Genomic DNA, 26,655 nt, shown 5'->3' with positions numbered 1-26,655 from the left:
AGGCTTCTGTCAGTGGCTCTCAGCTCTGGCTGGACATTAGACTTGCCTAGGGAAGGGAGCCTTTGAAAATAATACCAATACCTGGATGTCACCCCAGACCAAATTAAAAAATGTTGGGCAGTGGGCCAGAATTGATATACTTTTTAAGCCCCCAGGCGATTCTGTAATAGAGCTAGGAATGAAAAGCACAGGTCTAGCTAATATTTCCCAAACTGGTATCTCATAGAACACTGCTCCACAGAATATTAATAGATGTACTACATGCCCACAAAAAGTGTTTTGGTACTAAAATAATTTTTTAAAATGCTATATTAAATAAAGTTAAACAGGTGCCTTTACTGTACAATTTCTGATACTTTATACCCTTGTGGGCATTGTGCCTCAAATGGTAGAGTACTAACTTTACCCAGCCAGGTTTGACCACACCTTTTACAAAGCCCATCAGCTGGTGGCTTCTATAACAGTGTACTAGGGAACACCAGTCTAAGCACATGCTTGCCTTGGACTTGGCCTTGGCCTCACATTGTCAAAAGAAAGGCAGAGAGAATCTTGAGCTGAGGCACCCACCAGTGGCCATGTTCTGTAATCTGAAATGCCGCAGGACCATCCAGATCCTGGCACTGATACTATTTCGAGAATGAGCCTTTAATTATTATGCTCATCATTAAATAATAGTTGCAATAAAGACTTATCTCAGGAATTTCCAAAGAGCAAGTCACTTTAATTACAGTAATGTATATTTCAAAGCTGCTTCATTTTTTATTGTCAGTATTTCCACCCTGAAAAGAAAATTTGTTGCTGTTTTGAGTTATAAATTGCCCCCAAAGAAGGGGAGCTCCTAAAGATTCATATTGCCTTAGTATACCCAGAGACACTCAGAGAGCAAGTCTTTACCTCCAGCCAGGGATCTCTGAAAGGAGGTGGAAATAAACCTGAACTGACAATGATATTGAGCTTGAGTATGTGCAGAAATTAACGATGTACTAACTATCTAACTGCCTAAAATAAAAACGGGTAGTCAGTGATTTGTATTTTACTGAGCAGAAGTGGCAAGGTTTCTTATGTGCAGCTGAGATTATGTACTGTTGTAAATGAAACCCAAACTCTAGTTTTCAGGATCTGAGAAGGGAGTTCTTTGAGCCTGCATCTTCCCTTCCTAATATGAGCCTACATATTCCCTGAATATCTGACTTACTCCCTTTCCAACAATGTCATTTTTCCATTTGTAGTTGGTAATATATAACCATGAGCAATTTCTAAATCATGTTAAACTAAACTAGTGACCATACTCCATGCCTAGGGCCTTAGAAATTATTCAAGTTAGGTATAATGAAAATAATAATAATAATTTGTATTACCATTATTGCTATCATTAGTTGAGCACTTACTATATGCCAGATTACATGTGTTATCTTAATTTAATCATTAAAACAACTCTTAGTTGTCTGGGGAGCTGTGGTGTTAGAATTGCCTGAGAAAGTTGGCTGGAGTATGGCCCACCGACAGTAGCCATAGAAAACAGCAAAGCAAACTAGCTTCTTAATCTCACAATCACTACCCAGAAAGGAAAGAATAACTTTGGGCATACTTAACCTGACTGAAATATAAATCTAATGTTTGTTAACCTCTGGGAAGAAAGTATAAAAAAGGACAATATATAAAGAAAGTATAAAAACAACAAAAAAGAGTTAGAATATTAACTCCTACAGTGGCTCATGCCTGTAATCCCAGCACTTTATGAGGCCAAGGCAGGAGGGTTGCTTGATCCCAACAGTCTGAGGTTACAATGAACTATGATTGTGCCACTGTACTCTCCAGCCTGGGCAACAGAGTGTGAGAGACCCTCTCTCACAAAACAAACAAACAAACAAACAAACAAACAAACAAAACTCCTGTATTTCAAGCAAAAATAATGGTAGATGGGTGATACTCTATATAGTGTCTGATGGGAAAAGCAGTCCAGCCTGGCCTATCCATCCTTGCAATAGCACACACTGTATTTGACTTAAAGAAAATGGCTTTTGGCATTTATCCACATTATTTTCCACTGTCTAATTCTAAAGCACAAAATTTCTAGTTGTGGTAAAAGCTATTTTTATAATTTATTTTTATTCCCCAGAAAACAGTTTCCAATGTTGAAGAACAATAATTTTATCAATATAAATAACCTACCTGCAGGTGTTTTATATCATATTCAATGACAAACTATGAAATGTAACATTTTTGCTTTGACAGCCCATGAAATCCATCATCTATTTTCGTAGATCCTTCATTCAGAAAAAGATTTGATTTTCAGGATTTATGATCCGATCAGAAATATTTGAATTAAAGATTTGCAGCTTTTGAAATCAACATCAGGATTTACTAGTAAAAACCTAGAGTCAGTGGGTGAAATGTTATTGTAATCATTTATCCTTTGTGACCTTTAAAAGAATAAAAAATAATAACTGCTGTCTCATGCCTATAGTATATATCCCACAACACTAGATAAGAGCAAGAAGTTTTTTTCATTCACCCTACGTAGTTCATGACTCTTCCAAGAATTACCAGTACACTGTTGCTAGGAGGCAGAGGCATTGCATGATCTCAGTGTTTAATAATACGCAAATAGATAAGATAGAAAAAGGGCTTTATTCACCTGCTGTGTCTTTACAAGAGTAACCAGAATGAAGAGAAATATGACTTGATTCATTTTCAGAAGATAAATTTACATCTGTCTACTCTCTTTCTCTGATGGGTTAGCATGCAGGACTCCTGTATAAGTCCAAAAAATGGACTCCATCTAGAATTTCTGTTTAGTCAAATCATCCTCATGGAGGCAAAATATTTCCTCTCAGTGGTAATTCTGACTTTGAAAGTATTCTGTCTTAAATAAATTACTTATCATATCATTTATTGGATTTATTAAACGTGTTTCCATGTGCTGGAGCTTTCTTGGCATAAAAGTAGAAGTATGACCCTTATGATCTGAAATGCCTCGTATTCCAGACACAAGCTACACGGTGCTACCAATTAGAGTCCGATCTAAGAAAGATTGAGCAGGGCATCCTGAATGTTGGCAAATTCTGCCTCAGATTGAAAGGGGACTTGGCAAGGACTAGAGGATCGGGAGGGTCTGGACTGGAAATGGTAGATTCTAATCCTGGCTCTGCCACCAACAGGTGCTCTCACCTTGGGCAAGTTATTCGACCTCTCTGGCATTAGACAAGCAGGGATCGGCCTACTATCATTTTCAGGTGTTCTGAGTGATATTCAGAGGCCCACAGCCAATCTCTTGTTTGTTCCTAGTGAGCTGAGCTGAGGGTGAGACCAAGGTCTCTCAAAGGCTTTCCTGAAATCCCCGAATGCTACAGGCAATACGATAAAAGGCAGGCCATATGTTGCCTGAGAACCCAAAATTCAAAATGGAAACTTCAGCATTGCATCCTGGGTGGGGATGGAAGTGGAAGAGGAAAGGAGAAAGGTGAAAAGGATAATTCCAACATCTCTAAGCTTTTAAACTAGCCCAAGAGACCAGTTTGGAACACCGCCAGAATTGACTTCTTTACCTTCCTTCAAGAGTAGGAGACCCAGAGCCATTTTGGACTTGGCCCAGATGCTCCACAGCAAACTCCCTGTGCCACCCATTCTATGTAGAGGTGAAGTGTGTGACTTGAGGTGCACGGAGGCTGGAGACCAGGCTTCTGGGAGTTCAGAGCCAAAAGCAAATGTGTCCAAAGTAGAGCACCAAGGTCAGAACAGGGTCTTTCCCACAGGTGGGGTGAATTTAGAAACAGGAGCCAAATTGTCAAAACAAGGCACAGTCGAGGGAACGCTGGCTGTATTTCAGGAGCAATGAAGCAGGTCCCTGACAAAATCATTGATGCTTTTCAAGTTGTTCTTTACTTTCTTCTCTATTAGTGAGAATCCTACCCTCAGAGTACTGTTATACGGAGACAACAGGTCAGTGTTTCCCCAGGACTCTTGCACCACCACAATAAAGCTTCAGAACACTCCTACTTCTGGCCTCTATCCAGCTGACATTACAGAATGCTTGCTTTTCCTTCTTTTCTCCTCTCCTGTGCCTGCCCACTTCATACCCTGCCTCTATCCTCAGTTTTTCTGTCATTGTTTAATACTTTCAGATAGTTCTTAGTTTCCTCTGGTATCTATCTTATTTCAGTAATCCTCATTTGATGCTAATGTTAGATAATCCCAGTCAATCTTTTATTACTTCACATTTAGGTTTAGCTCTCTATACTGCAAGTTTCATTCTCACCACCTTTTTCCTCCCCTCTTCCCCTCTCATCCTCAGAGTCTCTGTTCAGGCTTACTTGTATGGTTAGAAGCTCTGCCTTACCCAGCCACAAATCTTTCTCTCACACTGGCAAGTGAAGCCTGTCTTTGCTGGGCATAGGAATCTAGGATTGCAATTCTTTTGTCTCATATGTCCATAGATGTTATCTTTTAGCTTCCAAGTTTGCCTTGAGGGATAAAATACCAGACTGATTCTTTTTCCTTTTTAAGTTATGCATTGTTTCCGTTTGGCGGCTTGTAGAATTCTTGTTCCTTCCACCTTAGATGTGATATCAGAATATGCCTGAGTATGGGTCATTTTCATTGTTTCTACAGACTCTGTTCTTTCCTTGGTTTAGGGAAATGGCTTATTTTGGTTTGTTTAGTTATTTCATTTCCTCAATAGGTTCCTTTTTTTTCTTCTGGAATTTCTGGTGTTTGTTCCTTTTCCTCCCAGATCTATCCGCCAAGTATTTTGTGTTTTCCCTCCAGATTTCCAAATTTTTATATCTTTCTATGCTTCAGTATATTTCTTCCACTTAATCTTCCAACTCACTACTTCAGATCTCAACAAGAACCATCTTGTTCAATTTACCTACTAATTTTTTTTAGAAAGTCTCATTTTTAGACCCATTTTTCCTGCTTTAACCCTTAGATGTGATGATGATTATGATGGTGTGCAAATTGTCTTCTGTCTCCCCCAGCAGCTCTATTTCTGTCTGGTGGCTGGGTTCTTCCTATGCATTGTTATTTTCCTTTGTTCATTGAGGCTCAGGTCTGACTCCTGGGAGACTTCAAGGGCAGCAGTCCAAGGACTATTGAAAGGCATTGAGGCCCCACAGGTAAGCAGTGGGGTTCACAGTTCACAGGCAGGTGGTTATCAACCTCTATGGAGACTTCAGCAGAAGACCTCTTGGGCTCCCTAGTCTCCTCAGCTGGCAGCCATGGCTGATACCATCCCCACCTCTCAGGGGTGGAGGAGGACTCAGCCCGCCTGACAAGCTGTAGTGGGCAAGATATACAAGAGGGCTGGGAAAACAAATACACTCACATACGCTGTTGCTGTCCTCCTGCCAAGAAGGACCACTGGGGGCAGGGTGTTCCTAGAATTCCTAGTGCTCTCCAGCACAAGGCCTGGGCTCTGATGTGGCCCAGAGAGGCCAGCATCTCACACCGGCCTCAGAACCCTTCAGGACCTGGGCTTTGCTGGCACTCTCAAGGCCCAGCAAGCCTGCCAGTGGAGTGGGACTAGCCCTGGCTTCCCACCCTGGCATCTCACTGGCATCACCTGGGGAATGTTTAAGAAATAAGGATTCTAGGTCCCGTCCTAGACTTACTGAATCAGACTCTCAACGTGGGGCCTGGAAATCTGAGTTGATGCTTTCTCCAGGTGAATCTAAAACAGGGCTGAGTAGCAGAGCCACTGATTTAGGGTGGAAGCTGATGCTTCTGTCTAGGGGAATAGGAGGCCATTTTAGATGTGTTTGGAACAAATATGCCCTGGTAAGAGTACTGGCCACTGTGTTTTATACCCAAAATGCTAACTCTCCCAAAGACCTGAGATATACTCAGTTTCTCCTTCTTTTTCAATATACCAGTTTCTCTCTCTTTCATGCCATGATTTTTTGTGACATGGTCTTCTATAGCTTGGGATAAGAAGGAAAGGTATTTGTGAAAAGGAATGAATATCCTTTATTACAAACACTGGACCTAAAAATGCTGGGGCAATATCAAATGAGGAGGGCATACAGAGAAAATTGTTATGATAGCAACTTTCACTAGGTTATGTTGTGGAAAGAAGCACTGCAAAGGTTTGTTTCTAGCTCTCACTACATTTGAGCGATGGGTTGGCTGTGGCTCTGTTGCTCCTTCATCCAGGATTCAGGCTGAAGTAGAAGCCCCATCTGAAACGTGCCATTCTTATGGCAGAAGGAATAAAACAAGAGAGCCAGCAAAACCGTATGATAAACCTATGGTTTCTGCTCCGTGCATGTGCGTGTGAGAGAGCATATATCAACCCACTCACATTCTATTGGCCAAAGCAAGTCACGGCCAAGCTTGAAGTCATTGGACAGGTAAATATCATCATTCCTAGGGAGGCCCTGGGTCACATGGCAATGCATGCTCATGTAGAATCCTCTCACATGTAGGAAAGTGGATACTGGAAATAATACCATTCATCACAGCCATTGAGCAGGAAAGCATCCCTTTCAGAAATTATCCTCATTAAGAGACCCAGTAGAGAAAACCACCTGATAGATAGTGATTGAATAAGGTGAACTGGACCCTTGACCTCCTACACCTCATGGCTGGTGGTATCTCAGCACTCAGTGATTCAGGCAGGTGCCAGATGTCCTTTCTCTTCCTGCCCTCCACAGAGCAAACAAGCACAAAGGAATCCGAAAGAAGTTTGAACATACTTTAGATTCATGTTGATCTCTCTAAAGTCATATAGTAAAAAAAAAAAAAAAAAAGCATGAAACAATCAGAGAGGAAACAGCAGGAAACAAAAAAAAAAAGCAGGAAACAATCAGTGTCCAACTGGTTGGCACACTCTCCCCCAGGCAGATTATCACAGACAGACTTCAGGGGCACCCTGCAAGGTCACTAGAGCATGTCTCTTATCCTCCTACCCCCAACTTAATAACTCTTCCTCTTGCACACATCCCTTTATTCCCTTCCCCCAATACCTCCAACTTTTTCTGTTTTATAGCTTCAAGGTTTTCTCCTCCCCTCTGTTTCCTGAACTGGAGTCCCCATTTGGTCTTAACTTTTAAGTCTCCAGCCCTACTATTCCCTTTCTTGCTTGGCTTCACTGCTGGGTAGGGGCAGAGGAGGAGAGGAGGGGAGGAAAGCCCCCAGGTGGACCCCAGGTGGTAGCAAGCTTATCTTTCTTTCTGAGTGATACAGATACCTAAAAAGCAAAAGTTATCTTACCCAGTCAAGGCTGGCAGAGATTTTAGGGTCTTCTGCTCACACATTCTCTCATTTCCAACTTGAATTTCATCCATAGCCCCATTCAATCACCCCTTCCTGATTTCTGGGTGTTAGAGTTGTAAAACTGTCCAAGTTCTTACTCTACCCCACTCCCTACCTTTTCCCTTTAGGTTTATAATATAGTAATAACTTATTGCAGATTCTTACCAGCAAGTTAGTTAACTCTCTAAGCCTTATAAGGGTGTGAATTCAACAAGAAACTAACTGCAGTTGGTAGCCACTTAAAAAATGCTAATTCCCTTCCTTTTAATTTCTCTTCAAGGGATCTGAGTGAACTATAACTTCTTGGCCATCCTAGACCAAGTGAGGTTGATTTTCCTGACATCTCTACCCTGTACCCTTTTATCTGAGAGTTGTGCAGGCATTTCCACCCTGTGCCCTGTCATCCAATGCTTGCACAGTTCAAGGCATACTGTTGGTGCTCAGTGAGCACTTGATGACCCAATTTCTTTCTCTCACCCTTCACTTTCCTGTCCTTCATCTTACAAGTTTCATGCCCTCTTTATATGTCCTTGTTCTTATCTCTTTTCTTTCACAGCTGAAACCAAGAGAGCAGTATTTGCACATTTAACCTTTGTTTGGTGCTAACCATTAGTGATCCTATAACTAACAGAAACCATGAGAGTTTAACAGAAAATAAGTACAATTATTTAAAACTTGAGTTTCACTCCTGGTTTCTGTAACCAGCATCTGTATTAAGCTTTGATTCTTTCGCTTTCCTTGTCCCAAAAGAGAGCTAAAGAAAAATAATTATCAACAGCTTTATTATCCACATCATTAAATCATGTTGTTGTTTATGCAGAAGCAGGAGGCGAATTCAGAAACACATTACCCACGAATTCCAGAAGCATCAGAGTAGGAAAAGCAGCTGATATTTATTTAGCTGCTTGGTCATTTCGCTTGTGCTCTGGGACTGGTCCCTAACACTTTCCTCTTGCTGGCTCTGCCACCTCTCCTCTTAGCTGGGGCCTCCCTTCTCAGGACGGGGATTAAAAGTCAGAACCTCCATTACCTCTACTGACCTTTGGAAATGGAGCTTTTCTTCAGACCTCAAGACATTGCCTCCTTTTACTTTCCTAGCCTTGTCTTCCTCCTGAGGAAAGTGTTCTCAGAGAAAGTCCCCTTTCACATCTGTCCATTGAATTTAGCTAACATTTAGGGACAGCCTGCCAAGGGGTGGACTCTCTAGCTGGTACAAAAATGAGGCAAACACAGTTTCTGTTCTGTCCGGCCCTTCAGAGAGTCCCTTTCTTGTGGGATGCCTAGATACCTACATAGCACCTGGCAATGTACCTGACACATAGCAAGCCCTCACTAAGTATTTGTCAAATGAACTGAGTGAGTGGTTGACTGCACAGCAACTTCGATGGAAAGCAGTCTATGGTAAATGCTGTAGGAGAGAAAAGGACAAAATGTAAGGAAGATCGAAGTGACAGACATTGCCTGTGCTTAGAGGCACCAAGAAAGACTTCGTCAGGGGCAATAGAGAGGATTAGAGCTGCAGGCCAGGGGTTCCGTAGAGCTAGATGGGGTGAGACAAACTGGGATTGTCATACTAGGGCTCCCCGAGAAGGGAAAATCTTTCCTGGACCTTTTCTAAACAGGATAGTCATGTATAGTTTTCTCTAAATACAGGGAGTATAATGATAGGAACCTAGGCATAGTAAGGGAGGGTGCACTCAACAAGATTATTAGACTGGAGACGCACTCCACTGCCAGCTCTTCACAAGAGGGTCTCCTTCCCTGGCAGACTGGGCAGCCTGATAATTGCACTTGACAAGGTTACAGTCCTCTGATCCTTATATATATATTTTTTTTCTTAAGAGACAGTGTCTCACTCTGTTACCAAGGCTGCTGCAGTGCAGTGTTGTGATCCTAGCTCACTGCAGCCCTGAACTCCTGGGCTCAAGCAATCCTCCCACCTCAGCCTCCCAAGTAGCTGGGACTGCAGGCGTGCACCACTGTGCCCAGCTAATTTTTTTTCTGTACAGATAGGATCTTGCCTAGGCTCATCTCCAACTCCTGGCTTCAAGTGAATCTCCTTCCTTGGCCTTCCAAAGTGTTGGGATTACAGGCATGAGCCATCACACCCAGTTCTTATCTTTAATTTGGACTTGATGTATCATGTTTTCCTCCAGTGTATCTTGGATAACCTCATATTGAATATATTTCTTTCCAAGAGTGAATATGGTGCAGTTCCCTAAAGAGAAAAAGCCTTTCTAGGTTGCGTTCTCTAAGGCACCAAGGAGAGAAAGAACTAAAATTGTAATCAGGACACTTTAAAGGGACCACCATTTTTGGGTCTGACATGGAACATTTATTTTGAATTTCTAGATATTTAGTGCTCAATTCATTTGCAATAATGATAACTGTCTGTTATGGACCAAATTGTTTCTTCCCCACTCCCAAATTCATATGTTGAGGCCCTAATCCCTAGTACCTTAGAACGTGACTGTATTTGGAGATAGGAGTTTTAAAGAGGTCATTAAGGCTAAATGAAGTCATATGGTTGAGCCCTAATCCAATGACTAGTGTCCTACAAGAAGAGGAAAAGACACCAGAGGTGCACATGTACAGAGAGAAGGCCGTGTGAGCACGTAGCGAGAAGGCAGCCATCCACAAGCCAAGGAGAGAGACCTCAAGAGAAACCAAACCTGCCAATACCTTGCTTTTGCACTTCCAGCCTCCAGAACTGTGGGAAAATAAATTTCTGTTGTCTAAGCCACCCAATTTGTGGTATTTTGCAGACTAACACACTGTCGTGTACTGAGGGCCTCCTATGAACCTGGCACTGTGCTAAGTATTTTGTCTCACTTAAGCTTTTCAATGACTGTATGATAGTTATCATTGTGTTCCCTTCTCAGAATAGGACACTGATGCCCAAGGCCACAGCTTTAGCACGCAGCAAACTCAGATTCAAATGCACATCTGTTTGGCTCAGGAGGTTATGCACTTGGCATCCCACCAACCCACATTTATTAATTACTTACCATGAGAAAAGTACTAGGCTATGATAATTGCTGACATATGAGAATCTGAATCCTTTCCTTATGGAACTTATGAATGATGAGAGACAGATTCACAAAGACCACAAAAATAAATAAGTTTTTTAAAGCTGCATGGAAGAAAATCTCTGGAAGCAATAATTCCATGCTGTGCTGCAGTGGATCTAAGCTAAGAGGCATTCAAATGATTGTGTGGGCAATATAGGGTAGTGGTTACAAACACAGAGGGCAGGGCTAGATTCATTGGGATTGATTTCTAGTCCCAGCAGTTTTCTAGTTATGTGACCTTGAGAAAGTCGCTTATCTTCTTAACCTCAGTTACTTCATCTGTGCTATGGAGGCTAAATTGGGACTAGTAATAGAATCTTACCCATGGGGTTGTTGCAGGATTAAATGGAATACTATAAAGCACTTAGCACAGTGCTTGATACACAATATGTCTTAATAAATGCACCATGATGAAAAAAAATTTCTAATGCGTGTTCCACCCAGCACTAACAAAACTAGCCAACCTGTCTAAACATGGTTGAGTTCTTAATTTTTTAAATTAAAGCTCTTAGTGTTGTTAAATTTATGAATATCTTCACTGACCTTTGTATGTGGGTTATTCAAATATAATTTCATTTCCAAGGTAGTTTTGCTCTGTCCACCATATTCAGCTTAAGTCAGATACTAACATATTTCACCAACAACACAGTCCAGGCAAAATTCAAATGTTTGTCTGTGTGGAATAACAGTCTAACAGAACTGAAGACAGAATGGACTAATAAAATATCTGAGAGAAGTCAAAGAGCAGATTAAAAACGAAGTGTGTACATGAGATGTGTGCATGCATGTACTTGTGTGTGTATTCAGGAACACCACCATCCAGCCAAGAGTAAATCCAGGTACAATTCAAGACAGGGAATTGTGGCTCAGGAATCAGGACACACACCCCTCTTTGCCTCATTTGATAGATTACTTCCTCACTGCGAGTGATGGCTTTATTCAGCCCTAAGAGTAGAAACCTCTTTTATAATGCTTCATGTCCTTTTATGGCAAAAACCAATATAAATATTTACTGGATTTACAAGTAAAAGTATATAAATTCTTATTTATCTTGCTGCATAGAGGGACCGTGAAAAATATGTGGAAACCAGAGTCTGTTTTTCTCTAAGAAGACACTCAACTGAATGTTGAGACAACAGCAGAGAGACGCTTTATTTCAGAAGTGACAAAGAGACTCTACGATACTTTTTGATGCACAGGATGGGAAATTGTTTATATTGAATGCATAAATTTTGAAACATTTCTTCTGACCAGCTCACTGGAAGGTGATGATTGGGTAACTAGCCTCATGTGTCACTGGTGACAGAGTACACTCCTATCTCCAAATAGCAGGCCAAAATATGGGAGCTTGGGGTACAGGACAAGATTGAGGAAGAGCATGGGATCCAGTTAGTAACATGAATAGAAAACCCAAATAAAACCCCTCTCCTGGCAGTGGCTTTGCACCATCCTCTTCATCCTCAAGGTAGCCCACTATTGCCATTAGCTACTAAGTCTAATCCCAAGGTTCCGGTTTCACCCTTCACTGGCTTTGCTGCACGGTGGAGTGCAGCACGTTGTAACAGGGCCATTGGCACTCATCACCCCAGGACAAGCAGGGCAAGATCAGGTTAATTTTGAACAAAACGATAAAAACAGGAAGTTGAGCCTCCAGTTCCCTTTGCCCTCTAACATTGTTCTCTACCATTTCACAGGCCTAGAGGCTTGATGCCCCTTGCTGTCTTTTGTGCGTTAAGAGCTTGGTTCCATATTAGTGTTGGCTTGTTCCTTTGACTTATTGTTACTGGCAATGCTTTGATAAACTTGACATTTTAAACTGCAGAAACAAGGGAATATGATGTTCATTAGGCTTAGCTGTTTGATACTAAAGTGCTAAACCAACTCATGTGGTCTCTATTATTAGTTTACGAACCCTGGCCCATCTCTAGAGGCCGATGTTTCCAGACAGCTTCATTTCCTGCTGGTGAACAAGTTCTCTCATTATCTTCCTTCTTTTTCTGCCTAGTCACTGAAACAGTCATTGAATTGTTGTCTCATGCCTGTGTGCTACCAAGCACCATGGAATATGGAAGAAGGAATAGTGGTTGTGCCCTCCCTCTCTCTGGTGAGGCTGCAGCAGAGAGGGTCAGTGAGGACTCAAGAAAGACCCACAATGCAGCAGGTTGAGGTTGATGTAGGCAGGAAGCCATTAAGATTCAACCGAGCATGTGAGTTAAGAAGCAATATACAGAGAGCATAGTAGGTCTGGGCAGAACCAAGACAAAAGGCAGCAATCTCTGAGCCAGAAAGATCATGCTGGACTGGCAGCATCATCTTTGGGGAATTCGTATCTTATGTCTCTAAACCTTAATGTGTAATGTAGTCAACACAAGCTTAACTGCCTCTTGTCTCCCCCAAGAGCACTTTCTTCCTTCCATCACTTTCCTGCTACTAAGACATAGAAAGAAGGACACTACAGGAAATTCATGACAAACTCACAGAGCCACCATGCTGCACTCACACATCCACCCTGCAAGGACCTACCTTCTTCTTGGAGGGATGAAGCAGGCTAACCTCAGAGTCACCCAGTTGGTGAGCTCAGATTGGAACTTGAAGATTGGGGTCACAGGGTTAGGGACTCCTCTATGTGTCTTCTACTAAAAACTGCCCCACTGATGTATAAAAAAATGGAGCACTGGATTCACACAAACTTAGAAGGCAACTTGACTCCCCTATATTACCTGATCTTGGATTTCCATGTGCACGTGTATCTAAGTGTGAGGTAATCACCAGGGTGGTTGGCAAAAAGTTCACACAACTCAAATTCACCAGGGGATATTGTGGCATGGTTTGGGAAAAACTAGTAAGATGACTTTCAGCAGGATTATCAAGCCTTCACTCATTCATCTGATAAATATTTAATGAGTTTCTCCCATGTGCCAGTTACTGCCTACAGTGGTGAAGACTGCAATGAGCATTTAGGACACAACAGTAAACAAGACAGATGTAATTCCTATCCTTGTCCATCAGACTTTCAACAATAATTACACAACATATTAATGATGGACATCGTTAACCACTGCCTTGGCTCTCAGGAAGTTTTAAGCTGCTTCATTTCAGCTTCCCAACCTAGTTCAGGTGTAGAAGCCTTCTCCACCTTCCACTCCCACCCTCCCAGCATTCCTGTAGGTTGTAGGTATCCAGAACCCTGCCCCTCTCTCTTGGCTTTTTTTTTTTTGAGACAGAGTCGCCCAGGCTGGAGTTCAGTGGCGTGATCTCAGCTCACTGCAAGCTCTGCCTCCCAGGCTAATGCCATTCTCCTGCCTGAGCCTCCCAAGTAGCTGGGACTACAGGCACCCGCCACCACGCCTGGCTAATGTGTGTGTGTGTGTGTGTGTGTGTGTGTGTGTATTTTTAGTAGAGACGGGGTTTCACTGTGTTAGCCAGGATGGTCTCGATCTCCTGACCTCGTGATCTGTCCACTTCAGCCTCCCAAAGTGCTGGGATTACAGGTGTGAGCCACCGCACCCAGCCAATAATGTGATTTATTTTATTTTATTTTATTTTATTTTATTTATTTATTTTTATTTTATTTTGAGGCAGAGTTTCACTCTTGTTGCCTGGGCTGGAGTGCAATGGAGTGATCTTGGCTCACCGCAACCTCTGCCTCCCAGGTTAAAGCGATTCTCCTGCCTCAGTCTCCAGAGTACCTGGGATTACAGGCATGTGCCATCATGCCCAGCTAATTTTTGTATTTTTAGTAGAGACAGGGTTTCTCCATGTTTGTCAGGCTGGTCTCGAACTCCTGACCTCAAGTGATCCACCCACCTCGGCCTCCCAAAGTGCTGGGATTACAGGTGTGAGCCACCACACCCAGCCTCTTTCTTGGCTTTATTAGTGTCTTTAGGTATTGTGTGTTTGGTGACTAAGTAAGGGTGCATTACCCAAACAGGTGTCATTTCCATTGGGTGGTCAGTGGTTGAGGTGCTGGACGCTGATGAGCTAAAGTCCTTACCACTCTTCCATGGGAGGAAGAGATGGTGAACTCTTGAGTGCAAATAATGAGAGGTTTCAACTTAAACATGGGACAGTCCATGGATTCTGATTCAACTGTCACTTAGCTTATGGGAGCTCCAACATGGGAGTCCTTTGCCTCCATGGGGGTCCTTTGCTAGGTGCATCCACTTTCTAGGTAAATGCACAAGGATCAGCAGCCATGCTCCCAGGGGCTGTCTCCTTCCCTCTCTTTCCTCATTCCTGTATCTCTGTGAAAGGGGGAAATTCTTCTTCCTCCTCCCTTTCTTTTTTTTTCTTTTTTTTTTCTTTTAGATGGAGTCTCACTCTGTCACCCCTGCTGGAGTGCAGTGCTCGCTGCAACCTCCACCTCCTGGGTTTAAGCAATTCTCCTGCCTCAGCCTCCTAAGTAGCTGGGATTACAGGTGCCCACCACCACACCCAGCTAATTTTTGTATTAATTTTTGTATTTTTAATAGAGACGGAGTTTCACCATGTTGTCCAGGCTGGTCTCGAACTCCTGACCTCTGTTGATCCACCTGCCTCGGACTCCCAAAGTGCTGAGATTACAGGCATGAGCCACTACGCCTGGCCCTTCCTCTGTTACTTATCTCCCCCGGGAGCACGTCCTTCCTTCCTTCTGGTTCTAGAGTACTCTCTCTTTTTCCCTGGTTCTTTCAAAATAGATAGACCCATTAGACCCAGAACCCCACTCAACCGAAAACAAATTCCTTTTCCCTGGAGGACACAGAGGGTTGCTTGGTCTTCAAATATTCCCAGGAGAGGAAAGAAAGGGTTCGCTGTTGAGTGCAGCAAAGAAAGGGAAAAGGAAACACTGACAATTGCTTTCCCATACGAAAAAGGCCCAAACATTTGCCACCTGCCACAACTAAAATTGGGACCAGAGCTTCAAAGGGGAAGTTCTGGGAGGTTTGCCCATAGAGAATGGAGACTGGTCACTACCAGGGGTCGAGGGAGCCAACCTGGCATGGACAGCGAACAGAAGTCAGTCCTGGAGTCACAGGCAAACCAGGCGCCTGCACTGTGGTCCAAGGCCACTGGAGCTTGGCAAAGCGGATGCCCTTTACTTGGATGAACTCAAGTTTTACAGTTGTTTAGGCAGCCAAGGGGTCCAAGCCTATTAGAGGAAGTCTTGGATCTCTGTGAACAAGCACTGTTTTTTTGTTAACAATGGGGCCCTCTGTCTGTGCCTCCTGGTATTGCACCATCTTCAGGGGAGATTGGAACTCTACTCTGCAGTGCTGTTCTCCGCCATGTTTCCTTATTCTCCTGGTGAACTTGTATTCACCCTCCAATGCCCACATTAGATGATCCTCCTCCATTGTGCTTCTTTGCATCTCATACGCTCACTCCTGTTGTTGCCTCTGAACTTTATGCTTCTGGTTTTCTGGGGGTTTTTTTCCACGAATCATTGTTTTTTCTTTCTTCTTGGGTAGGCCATGAGCGTCTCAGGAATGGAGTTCATGGCTTTTCTTAGGTTTTGATACATTCTCTATGACCTTTAAACATTTTTTTATCATAGTAACTATTTTTAACTGTTTAAATTACTAAATATACTTTATAAAGCTGAGGTTTAATGACAGTTTGGAATTAAGGCAGGAACGTGAAGCCGAATGTATTTCACTAAACTCTCCCGGGGGTTCCTGTGGTGCCCCGTGTTTCCCCCATCGCAGCTCTTAACCCATACTGTTCTGTAATTGCCCGTTTGCTTCTCTGTATCCTCTGACAGGCTGCGAGCACAGGGACCACAGTGATTTTACAAACATAACCACAGCATATGCCAGTGCCTGGCGTACAGTTAGATGCACAATACGTATGTACTGAATTAAAATGGATTAAACTGGGCGGTCTCCTGGGGCAGAGGACAGAGCTTGACTCTTCAGAGTCTAGTTACCAAAATCTTCTCCACTCACCCTATCCTTCTATGGGGCTGCTATCAGTATAAAAATCATAATGAGCATAACAACAACACACCAACATCAAGCGCCATCATGCCAGGCACCGTTACTTACTATTTCCTATTTCCAAGCACTGTGCTAGGCTCTTGTGTGCATTATTTCATTCACTCCTCACAACAGCCATGCAACACAATTTTGTGATTGTTTATACAAAGAATGCTCAATCTGAGGCTTACTTTAGTTTCTTGCCCACTGCCTCTCAGCCAAGTAAGTGTTAAAGGTAGGATGAGAGCCCATATCTGTCATGAAGAGTGTTCTAGGCAACTACAAGGCAAATTTAATGAATGGCATCAAGAGAAAACAATTGCCAGGAGAATTTAAATCCTACTTTTTTTTAAGAGATGGGGTCTCGCTATGTTACCCAGGCTGGAGTGTATGCAGTGCCTATTCACAGGCGCGATCATAGTGTATTGCAGCCTCAAACTCCTGTGATCAAGCAAAAACTTACTTTTTCATAACATCGCTGTTCTGCTAATACTATTTATCTCCTCGTTTGTCACCTCCTCATTGTTTGCTCCCCCAGAAGACAAGTTATTTTTTCAGCATGGTCTTGGGAGTATTCGAGTTGATTCTGGGTTAGCTACAATCAACACAAAGTAACAATTTGGGTTCATTCCAAAGTCAGCTCTGAATTTAGAGACTTTCCCAAATGAGTTTTATATAGGTAAAGACAAAAACATTGTCCCTCACATAGGTCCAGGTTGCTCATAATAAAAAACGGATTGAAAAGCTAGTCATCTGGATATAAATCCCAAACTCTAGTCATGGTGCACCCAAGTTAGTTTGCATAATACAGAAAGGGGGACCCTCGCTTGGCATAGGCCCATTTTGAGAGGCAGTGTGATGGTTAGGAGCCAGTCTCTAGCACAAAGCTCCCCAGGTTCAAATCTGCCTCTGACAATCACACTGCAAATTTGACCAACTTATTCATTATTTATTTCAGTTGCCTCATCATAACATGGAATTAAAACTATTCCCAAGCTTTTAGGGTTCTTGTGAACATCAAATGAGTGAGTATATGCAAAGCATAATACTAAAACAGTATCTGGCACATAATAAGGGCTATAATTATATTGGCAAAAGAAAGAACTTTGCTGTCCCTTCCACATCACCACAGCTCAACCTCCTGTCTCCATTAATCCCAGAATCATAAGGCTCTTGACTACTGCTTTTTGTCCAGAGGATTAAGAGAGTGAGTGGGCTGGAATTAGCAACAAGTCAATTTTCCTTTGAATTGCCAAGGCTGGACTACTACCCACTTTGTTGTTTCTTCCCATTTTCTGAGCATCACAAAATGTAATATTCATGTGTCAAGGGATCCAGGATTGTATTTTAACATTTTATGGCCTCTTAGTAAAGCTACCTTTTCAATTTTAGAGGAGGCAGTTTTATGACTCCCTTTGATAACCACTTAACTGTTAAGACCCAAACAAAGAAGAGGAATGGTCAAAGGATATCAGGTACTTCCAGCCAGCTAGAGTCTCACTTCTTGAACAGTATTCAAATTAGCTCCAGGACTCATAATTCTGTGTTTTCATTTATTGCTGCAGTAAAGTAAATGGTTCTTTTATCCAAATGTTATTTCCTGGCTATTAATTCAGTAGTTATTTTGGATTGTGGCACTCCTCTTTGATTTAGGGATATGACACCTTATAAATATTGAAAAGTTGAAGACTGACATTTGGAGAAATTGACTTTGATTTGTTTTGTTAATATCCTATGGCTAGAGTAATTATAGGTTTGGAAGATGCAATCTCATTTTCTGTTTACTGGAAGCAATGGGGAGCACTGTGTCTCCATAACAAGGAATTTGTCAATGGAAGGCTATTCCCAAATCTTTTATGCTTGTCTGCTCAGGATACATACTGCCTGTTACTCTTCATAGTTGTCTCCAGAACCTGCCCTTGAACCCAGCAATGTGGGGATGAAAACTACCCAGACTTCTCAAAATAGCTGAAAATGGTCATTCTTGAAAGGCTTGGAACTTTCTTTCATCTACAAGTGCCAGCAAGGGTTTATGGCAGGGCTTAGCGTGATCTACACACCGGTATGATTTAACCATGGATCGATCAATCAACCTATTAGGGGAAAAAAAGACAAGGTCAATAAGGATGGGTCTTGGTGAACCAGAGGTCATTTTACATTTTCAACGTAATGTTCTTATTTCCTTTCCATTAACACTTCATAATGAAAAAAATCCTATATTCTTTAATTTTTAAGATAATTAGGTGGATTTAGTGCCTTTGAAAGGTAGAGGATTTATAATGGTATCAGGGAATACACTATTAATAATCTACAAGACAGGGGCCACCTGGAGTGGAGCAGTGCTGCCTCTATCACCATTTCTGCTTCTTTGGTAACAAACTGTAACAAGGTTCAGCCTCCTTTGCCAATTCAGAACTAAACTTCTCTCCTGAGACCAGAAAGATTTGTGTCTTTTGGGACAGGGCCTCTATCTCTTGAAAAGTGTTTTTCTCACTAACATTTGATTTTGAATTGGAACAAATTACCACAAGCACAGATCTTTCTGAGACCTTGGTATTCTCTATTTACAAACCCTGAAACACATGATAGGAGTAAAGAATTGTTTGGAGCTTCCCTAAGGAAAATAAACATGGCATCTGCCTCTAAGATTGTTACAGCCTAATAAGTGAGTTCACTGGCACAAGTGAACCCACAGGGGCGCAGAATAAGAGAACGAGATCTACATGGTTGCAGCCAGGTGTGCACATAGAAACAAAGGGCCTACAGACCGAAGGCTGGCTTCCCTCTGAGTTCTCCAAGCTGACCATTCTAGGTATCATTTAATAAAGATAACTTCATTGATTTTTGGATAAAGATGATAGATTAACTACACTCATTTTCTTTTGTTCTCTCCCCATGCCCTACTAAAACAAAAATAAAGGTTTTTTTTTAATGCATAAATACTCAAAGCCAAAGAAATTGGGAAGGGACTTAATGGTGACAAAATTTTGGATGCTAGAAAACAGATGGATGAATAGAAAGTAATTTAGCAAACTCAAGACAGCCAAAATAATCTAGCAATGGGAAAAGCTGAGAGGCAAGCAGATTTATACCATAGACTCCTCCCCACAGATAGCTCAGGAATTGACTAATTAAGTACCTTTGGAAGTGCAAATGAAGATGGGCTTATAAACAGGAAAACAGAGAGTCTAAGAAGCAGTTAGAGCCCCATATCCTTTGTTCTACTCCCCCACTCCATAAAGACTAGAGGCTTGTCCTCTGGAGAGAGTATAATCTTGGGTCTTTGGGTTAGGGAATCGTCAGTGCAGAGGGTGAGGGTGGGCGTGCAGGGTGAAAACAGGAGGACTGAATGAACAGGAAACCAATGCTGAGACTCCTCCTCCAACCTGCTTCCCTGCTAGGCTCCAGCCAGAAGACTCTTCTCTGGGGATTCTGAGTAGCTAAAGAGTAAAGACACAAAGACACTGATATTTGGTGGCTTCCCCAAGGAAACAGGTCAGACACATTCCCCCTACAGAGAAGCCCCCAGAAGCTCCAATAGAAACTTTTAGAGCCCCACTTTTACACAGGAGTGGAAAACTAAAGATTATCAGGCCGCTAAGGAAAGCCTCTAGTATTTCTAAAGCCTCTAATGTATTAAATAATTTCTTGAAAGTTGGCTGATGAAGACAGAGATGAAACCATTGATTGATGAATGGAACAAAAATGTGGTATATGCATACAATGGAATATTATTCAGCTTAAAAAAAAGAAAACCTGTCATATGCTTTAACATGGATAAACTTTGAGGACATTATGCTGAGTCAAATAAGCCAATGACAAAAAAGACGAATATTGCATGATTCTACTTGTATGAGGTAGAGTAATCAAACTCATAGAAACAGAAAGTAGAATGGGGGTTGTCAGTAGCTGGGAGGAGGAGGAAATTGGGAATTGTTTAATAAGTATGGAGTTTCAGCCATGCAAGATGAAAAAGTTCCAGAGATCTGTTGTATGACAATGTGCATGTAGTTAACACTACTGTACTGTACACAGTACAGTATTTTTACCACAATAAAAAAGGAGAGACTAAAACAAAGTACAGAGAGTGAAGCCAATTATAAGAAGAGAAGAAAATGACAAATAGAATTGTCATTCACATCCTCAGGCAGGTAAGAGAAAATATTGTATCCGTGAAATAAAATTAGGGTACTATTAAAAATACATAAAAAGGAATATCCAGACGACAAAAGAAGAGCTCTTAGAATGAAAACCATGGTATTAAAATCTCAACAGTAAGAAGAAATTTCCTAGAAAACAGAGCAAAAAGGAAAAGAAAAAATATGAGAAATGAAAAACATGTAAGAAAAAGAAAATAAAAACTAAAAGAAAAGAGAAATGAAAGAAAGAAAGAAAGAAAGAAAGAAAGAAAGAAAGAAAGAAAGAAAGAAAGAAAGAGAAAGAAAAGAAAGACAAACCACTCCAAAGGTCAAGTTAAGGGAATTTCAGAAAAACAAAAGAGAGGAAGAAATCTTCAAAGAGCTTATTTTAAAATGTTTTTCTAGAATTAAAAGACACAATTTTCCAATTAAGAAAAGGGCTTACAACCAAACACCGCATGTTCTCACTCATAGGTGGGAACTGAACAATGAGAACAGTTGAACACAGGGCAGGGAACATCACACACTGGGATCTGTCGTGGGGTGTGGGGAGGGAGGAGGGATAGCATTAGGAGATATACCTAATGTAAATGACGAGTTAATGGGTGCAGCACACCAACACGGCACATGTATACATGTGTAACAAACCTGCACGTTGTGCACATGTACCCTAGAACTTAAAGTATAATAAATAAATTTTTTAAAAAAAGATTTAAAGTGACAACAAAAAATCAAAATGCAGAGGGGGGTGGAATTAAGTATCTTTTTTTCCCTCTGTTTCTTTTTTTGCAATCAAAATTAAGATGTCATCTTAATAATTTATTATAGCTAATGATAAGCCTTTAAAATAATTTACTACAGCTAAAGCTAAGCCTCATGGTAACTACAAAGCAAAAACCTGTAATAGATACACTGGAAAAAAAAAAGGAAAAAAGAAAAGGGCTTACAAAGTGCCTAGGATAATGAATGAAAATAAACTCACACCAAGGCACATTTGTATGACATTTCAGAAATCTTGAAGCAAAAAGATTCTACAAAAACTCAGTTGGAGGGGGGAGTTATTTTCAAAGTATAATAGCGCAGAATACCTTATGACTTCTCAAAAGTAACATCGAAAGCTCAAAGAGCAATGCCTTTAACATTCTAATGGAATGATTTCCAACCTAGAAATCTTACCTAGGCAAACTATTAATGAAATGTGACAGTAATACAAAAACATTTCAGACTGCGCAGCCTCACAAATCTACCCCACACCTTTTCTTGGGAATCTGTTAGAGGATGTGTCTCACCAAAATGAGAGGAGAAAGCAAGAAAGAGAAAGATGTGGGCTAGAGAAACAAAAGAAAGAGAGAAAGGCATCCCCACAATTATGGTGAAGGAATATCCTACGATGAAAACTACACATCAGACTTATAAGATAGTTGGTCTAGACTGGAGAAATGCGGGAAGTTCCAGGAGTGATTTATTCATGAAACTGATGGAATGCCCAAAGCATATGAACATTTTGAGAAGAGACTTAGACAACTGGTAGAGAGTTTAGGGGTTGAATTAATTGCAAGTACATGGAAAAACTAAGCTCCACCTATGGAGGAGCATAGAGTTGGGAAGGAAGGATTAATTATGTGGTTTCTGGAATGCTTAGAGCAGCCAGAGTTGGATTGAATCTCTTGGCCAAAGTAAGTAGCTCCAGGGCATAAATTACTGTCAGGGTAATTTAAACCCAGTGAATAGATAGGAATATGAATACAGAATGGTCTCTGATAACCTGAAAATATAAAAGTGACTCCCTTACCAAGAGTGATCCAAAGAATATGGTAAACCCAATGAAATCACCATACAAATGATTTCCAAAGATTTTTTTTTTCCTCTTTAGGCTCGTTTGTGGGCAGCTGAGTGACAGTTGCCTAACATGGGTGTTTTGAAAACCTTGAATATGTATGACCAGTATTGTAATTATGTTGTGATGTTTATATAGAATGAAGCTAAACAAGAAAGCAAAATTGATCTCCTCAGTGAAACATAGGCTTATGCTAAACCTTCAGATATCTCTATTTTATTAAGGCAACATATTTCCCACCAGAGATGTGCTGTTGATCCTTTCGATCATTCTGAATATACAGAACACGTGTGTAACAAAGAACACGTGCAAGCTACAGGATATAAGGATATAAGAAACAAGGCAAAGTGGTGTATTCCCATCTCCTTCTCCTGAATAGCATCAATTAAAATTCACAGCTGCTGGCTGCCCAGATGTTTCTTGCATTTAGTGCTCTGTAATATGCATCAGAATATATTGTATGACCACAGTTTCCATAAACTTGACAGTTCTGTATTCTAAATTCTGCAGGCTAGATCCAGTGCATGTATTTTATCTTCAGATTAGTTTCCCTCCCCCCGCCCCCAACCCTGCCCCCACCTTCATTTGCTTGGGGCATTTGCAGTTCAGAAACAAAAGACATTTACAGCTCAGAGTTTAGCTGTATCAGGGTGTAAGTGCAGGTCAGGCCTGATTTATGTGGCACTTCTGATAAGCAGGGGAGGAGAGCAGGATGGGGGTTTGGGAAAGCTGGTGAACTTGGCTTGACTTATGTCTTTTGCTTTTCTAGGCAGCCAACATCCCTCTGGTGTCAGAACTTGCCATCGATGACATTCATTTTGATGACTTTTCTCTCGACGTTGATGCCATGATCACAGCTGCTCTCCGGATGTTCATGGAGCTGGGGATGGTACAGAAATTTAAAATTGACTATGAGGTAAGATGTCTTTCTTGGGTGATCCAAGCAGTTCACCTGGGACAACGTGTTAGCCACTCTGAACCACTGGTTTCCCAAATACAAAATGGGGATGATAATCCCTGCCCTGCACACCTCATGGAATTACTGTGAGAACCAGAAGAGATGTTTGTGGAAGGCCTTTGATCACTGAGGGTTACTCAGATATAAGGCACCATTGAGATAAGGGTCCACTAGAATCACTTACAACTGCCTGACGCACCCTCTCCCTCCCATTTCAGACACTGTGTAGGTGGCTTTTGACAGTGAGGAAAAACTATCGGATGGTTCTATACCACAACTGGAGACATGCCTTCAACGTGTGTCAGCTGATGTTCGCGATGTTAACCGTAAGTGTGCTTAGTGATGGTGGAAGATCATTTCTCATTCGTAGGAACTGGCAGGGCTTCTCCTTTACGTTTCCATTTCTCTGAAAAATTACCGTGTGATCATTTTATGTTGGAACTTACCTGCCCTGGTTATGAAAGTATATATGTGCCAGCAATTTCTGAGCTTGAAAGCTGTAACATTGTTGACCCCTTGAAGCCAGTGTAGCCTTGGAATGATTACTTGAGCTTCTGTTCAGTATTTTTTCTTGGTAAACTTGTTCTTTTACAAAAGAAATGCTCAGATTTTTAAAGTAATCTTTTTGCAGAGGAAATGTAGTTGAGTAACAGAACAAAGAGATCACTGGATATGACTCTCTTGGCTGGTGGAAAGCCAGTAGGGAGGTGTGAACATCACCCGCAGGAATATGGAAATCCTGAGAGGATGCTTATTTGAGACAATGCCCAGGGAGGCCAAGGAGAAAAGAGGGGTAAGAGTGCGCACTCTCCAGGTTTAGGGCTTACTTGCCTTAAATTCTCTGTCCCATGGGGTTTTAACCCAGTGATGGTGGCCAGTCTGTTTCACGGAGATATCTAGTGCAGCTGGGCAGATGTAAGCCTTGGAATTTAATCTGAAAGCAAATGTTTGTGGCAAAGATTGAAACAAATCCTCTATTTACTTCTTCTGGCAAGAAATAAGGCTTGTTTTGGCATAATTTCTACTACATTGTTACACTATCATCAAGTACAATGTTTTCTGGCTTAAATATGTTGGTTTCTTTGGCCTCATAGTTATATATACACACATGTGTACGTACATATCTGTGGGTGTGTGTAAACATATTGCCATACAAAAAAAAAAAAGAATGTGAGTCTTGGATTCTTCCAACATAAAACAAATACCTTATTTTTTGCACCCAGACTAAAATTTAAACACAAAATCAGAACGCCAAATGAAATGCATTTTCCTTTGGTCCAAATGAACAGAGACAATTCTGCTTCTTTCTCAAAAAAAAGAAAAAAAAAACTCTGCCTCATTTTCTGCCTATTAAAATTTTACTCATCCTTTAAGGCATTCATCTAGTGCCAGTTTTTCTACAAAGCCTTCCCCTTTCTCCCAAATCATCAATAATTACTTCTTTCCCTGTACTGTATCTAGTACAACACATCTTTCTTGCTACTGTGTATTTTAAGTTACAAATCTGTCATCCTCCTATAGAGTAAGCTGCTGAGGGAAGAGATCATTTCTTGTTTTTTCAACAGCATCTACTTATTTGCTCAACCACCATTTATTGAGGGTCACACCAGCACCCTGCACTCTGTCATGTACTTGGTGGGTTTTCAAAAAATGTATGTTGAATTGACATGAGCTGAAATGCGCATCTAGCATAAGAAGATGGGGCCAGAATGTCTTTTATACTAGGGACTTGTGCTTTGGGTCCTCAACGGCTTAATAAACAGGCAGACTGGCCTGGGAAAACTGGACTGGTTCCATTCTTCTGTTGCATCCACCGTCAGAGGAGTGAGCCAGTCAAGTGAGAAAGGAAGATGCTTTGAACCATGAGGCTTAATAGCTCAAGTAACAACCATTGCTTGGAAAAAAAAATCTTCATTTTGTTTTTCCATATCCTACCTCAGTAAACAAGGTATAATGTTTTGTGTACAGAATTCATATGTCTGGCCCACAGAGGACATTCAATAAAAAACTTTTTAACCCATTATTTGGGAAAACCTATGGATTTATGCTGAATTGCCAAAATAAGTAAGCAGGAACCCTGTTCAATGAAGGAAAAAGAAATGGCTGTGACATTTTTGAGTTAGAAATGTCAAGAACAGAGACAGATTTTTATGACAAACCTTAAAATAGTTGGAATAGGGGAAACTGGCAAGAGCAGCAGGGTCACAGTGGACACTTAGGAGCAAAAGGAAATATATATCCAGTTTTCTGCAGTGGGTATTTCCATTATATGGGCAATTTTGATCCTTTCCAAGAAATTGAAGAGAATAGAATTCTTAAACTATGTCACCACAATGGGGATGCTCATATCGTCAGAATATTTCCAGGGTACAGTTGTTTTTGCAAGTATGCTCAGCAATCTTGAAGAGCAGCATTGTTGGAGAAGGCTTAGGTTTTGTTTTTTTGCATTCATGCTAACACAGAAAGAGGAGACTTCATTGTTAAATTTCTCTAAGGAGGGTGGGTGGAGGAGATCACAAAACAAAAACATGACTTCAGAAAGAATACAACATTATTTTGTTCTCCTTCACATTGTATTGAGTAGCCACATCTGGAAAAGATAGTATTTTCTGCTCATTAAATTTTGTTGAACTTAACTAAGGGTTACAGTCAGTTAAAAGTGTCAACATTTGTTTCTCTCTAACATAAGTATCTTCTCCAAGCTTGACTCTGTTCAATCTGGTTAATCAGAATTTTTTAATTAAGAAAATAATTACAGAAGTAACAAAGACGACTCAATCAGTGTAGCTAAAAATAAATTTAACTCGCTCATCAATTCTCATCTCTGGAATGTGACTCGGCCTGTGGTAAAATGATGCCCTATTTCTTACCACCAATGGGCACTCATGCTTTTGGCACTCCTGAAGATTCTAAAAGCCTTTCAATGTTTTGATCTTATCAGTGATTAAATTTCCATTCCAGTGATCTCATATTTCCTGTCTGTGGGTTGTGTTAGAACCAAAATTCTCTATTAATCTGGGGGGAAAAAAGAAAGAAAAGAAAGGAAACTCACCGTGTACCAACCATTGGATTCAACCTGGGTCATGTCATAAGGCTAAGAAAGCACAGCGTGTGTGTGCTGAGGCTTCCTCTAGATGGCGCTCCAAGGCAAAGTTTCTCAGCTGATTTCCAGAAAAGGGGGAAAAAACCTTACCCACCTTCCTTGAAAGTGCTTCTTTTCTTCTAGCACAGGGAATACTGAGGTACACACCCCACCACAAAATAAATGTTTTTCCTAAAAGAGATAGCAACAAAAACAGTCTGTCGGAAAAGAGCATCTCCCATCAGGATGGGCCTGTTTTATGACTGCCACCTTGCATACCGTGCTGTTAAAGTGAATAATAGTGTTCTCCGTGTGACCTTAAATCTGTGATTGTGTATTTTTCCAAGCCTATTGTCT

The 26,655-nt window shown here is 41.2% G+C and overlaps 1 protein-coding gene across 1 annotated transcript in view; it reads left to right on the top strand.

Moving 5' to 3' along the window:
- Window positions 1–26,655, top strand: part of LOC100982736 (dual 3',5'-cyclic-AMP and -GMP phosphodiesterase 11A) — a 275,174-nt gene that overhangs the window by 147,429 nt on the left and 101,090 nt on the right. The window contains exons 9-10 of the mRNA XM_034954574.3: window positions 23,028–23,174; window positions 23,435–23,542. Of these exons, the coding sequence (XP_034810465.2) occupies window positions 23,028–23,174; window positions 23,435–23,542 (255 nt within the window). The remainder of the gene's footprint in view (window positions 1–23,027; window positions 23,175–23,434; window positions 23,543–26,655) is intronic.

Source organism: Pan paniscus, chromosome 13 (assembly GCF_029289425.2).
Source record: "Pan paniscus chromosome 13, NHGRI_mPanPan1-v2.0_pri, whole genome shotgun sequence".
In the NCBI taxonomy this organism is placed as follows: domain Eukaryota; kingdom Metazoa; phylum Chordata; class Mammalia; order Primates; family Hominidae; genus Pan; species Pan paniscus.
The sequence above is the reverse complement of the archived record's forward strand: the minus strand, read 5'-3'. Positions and strand labels throughout refer to the sequence as shown.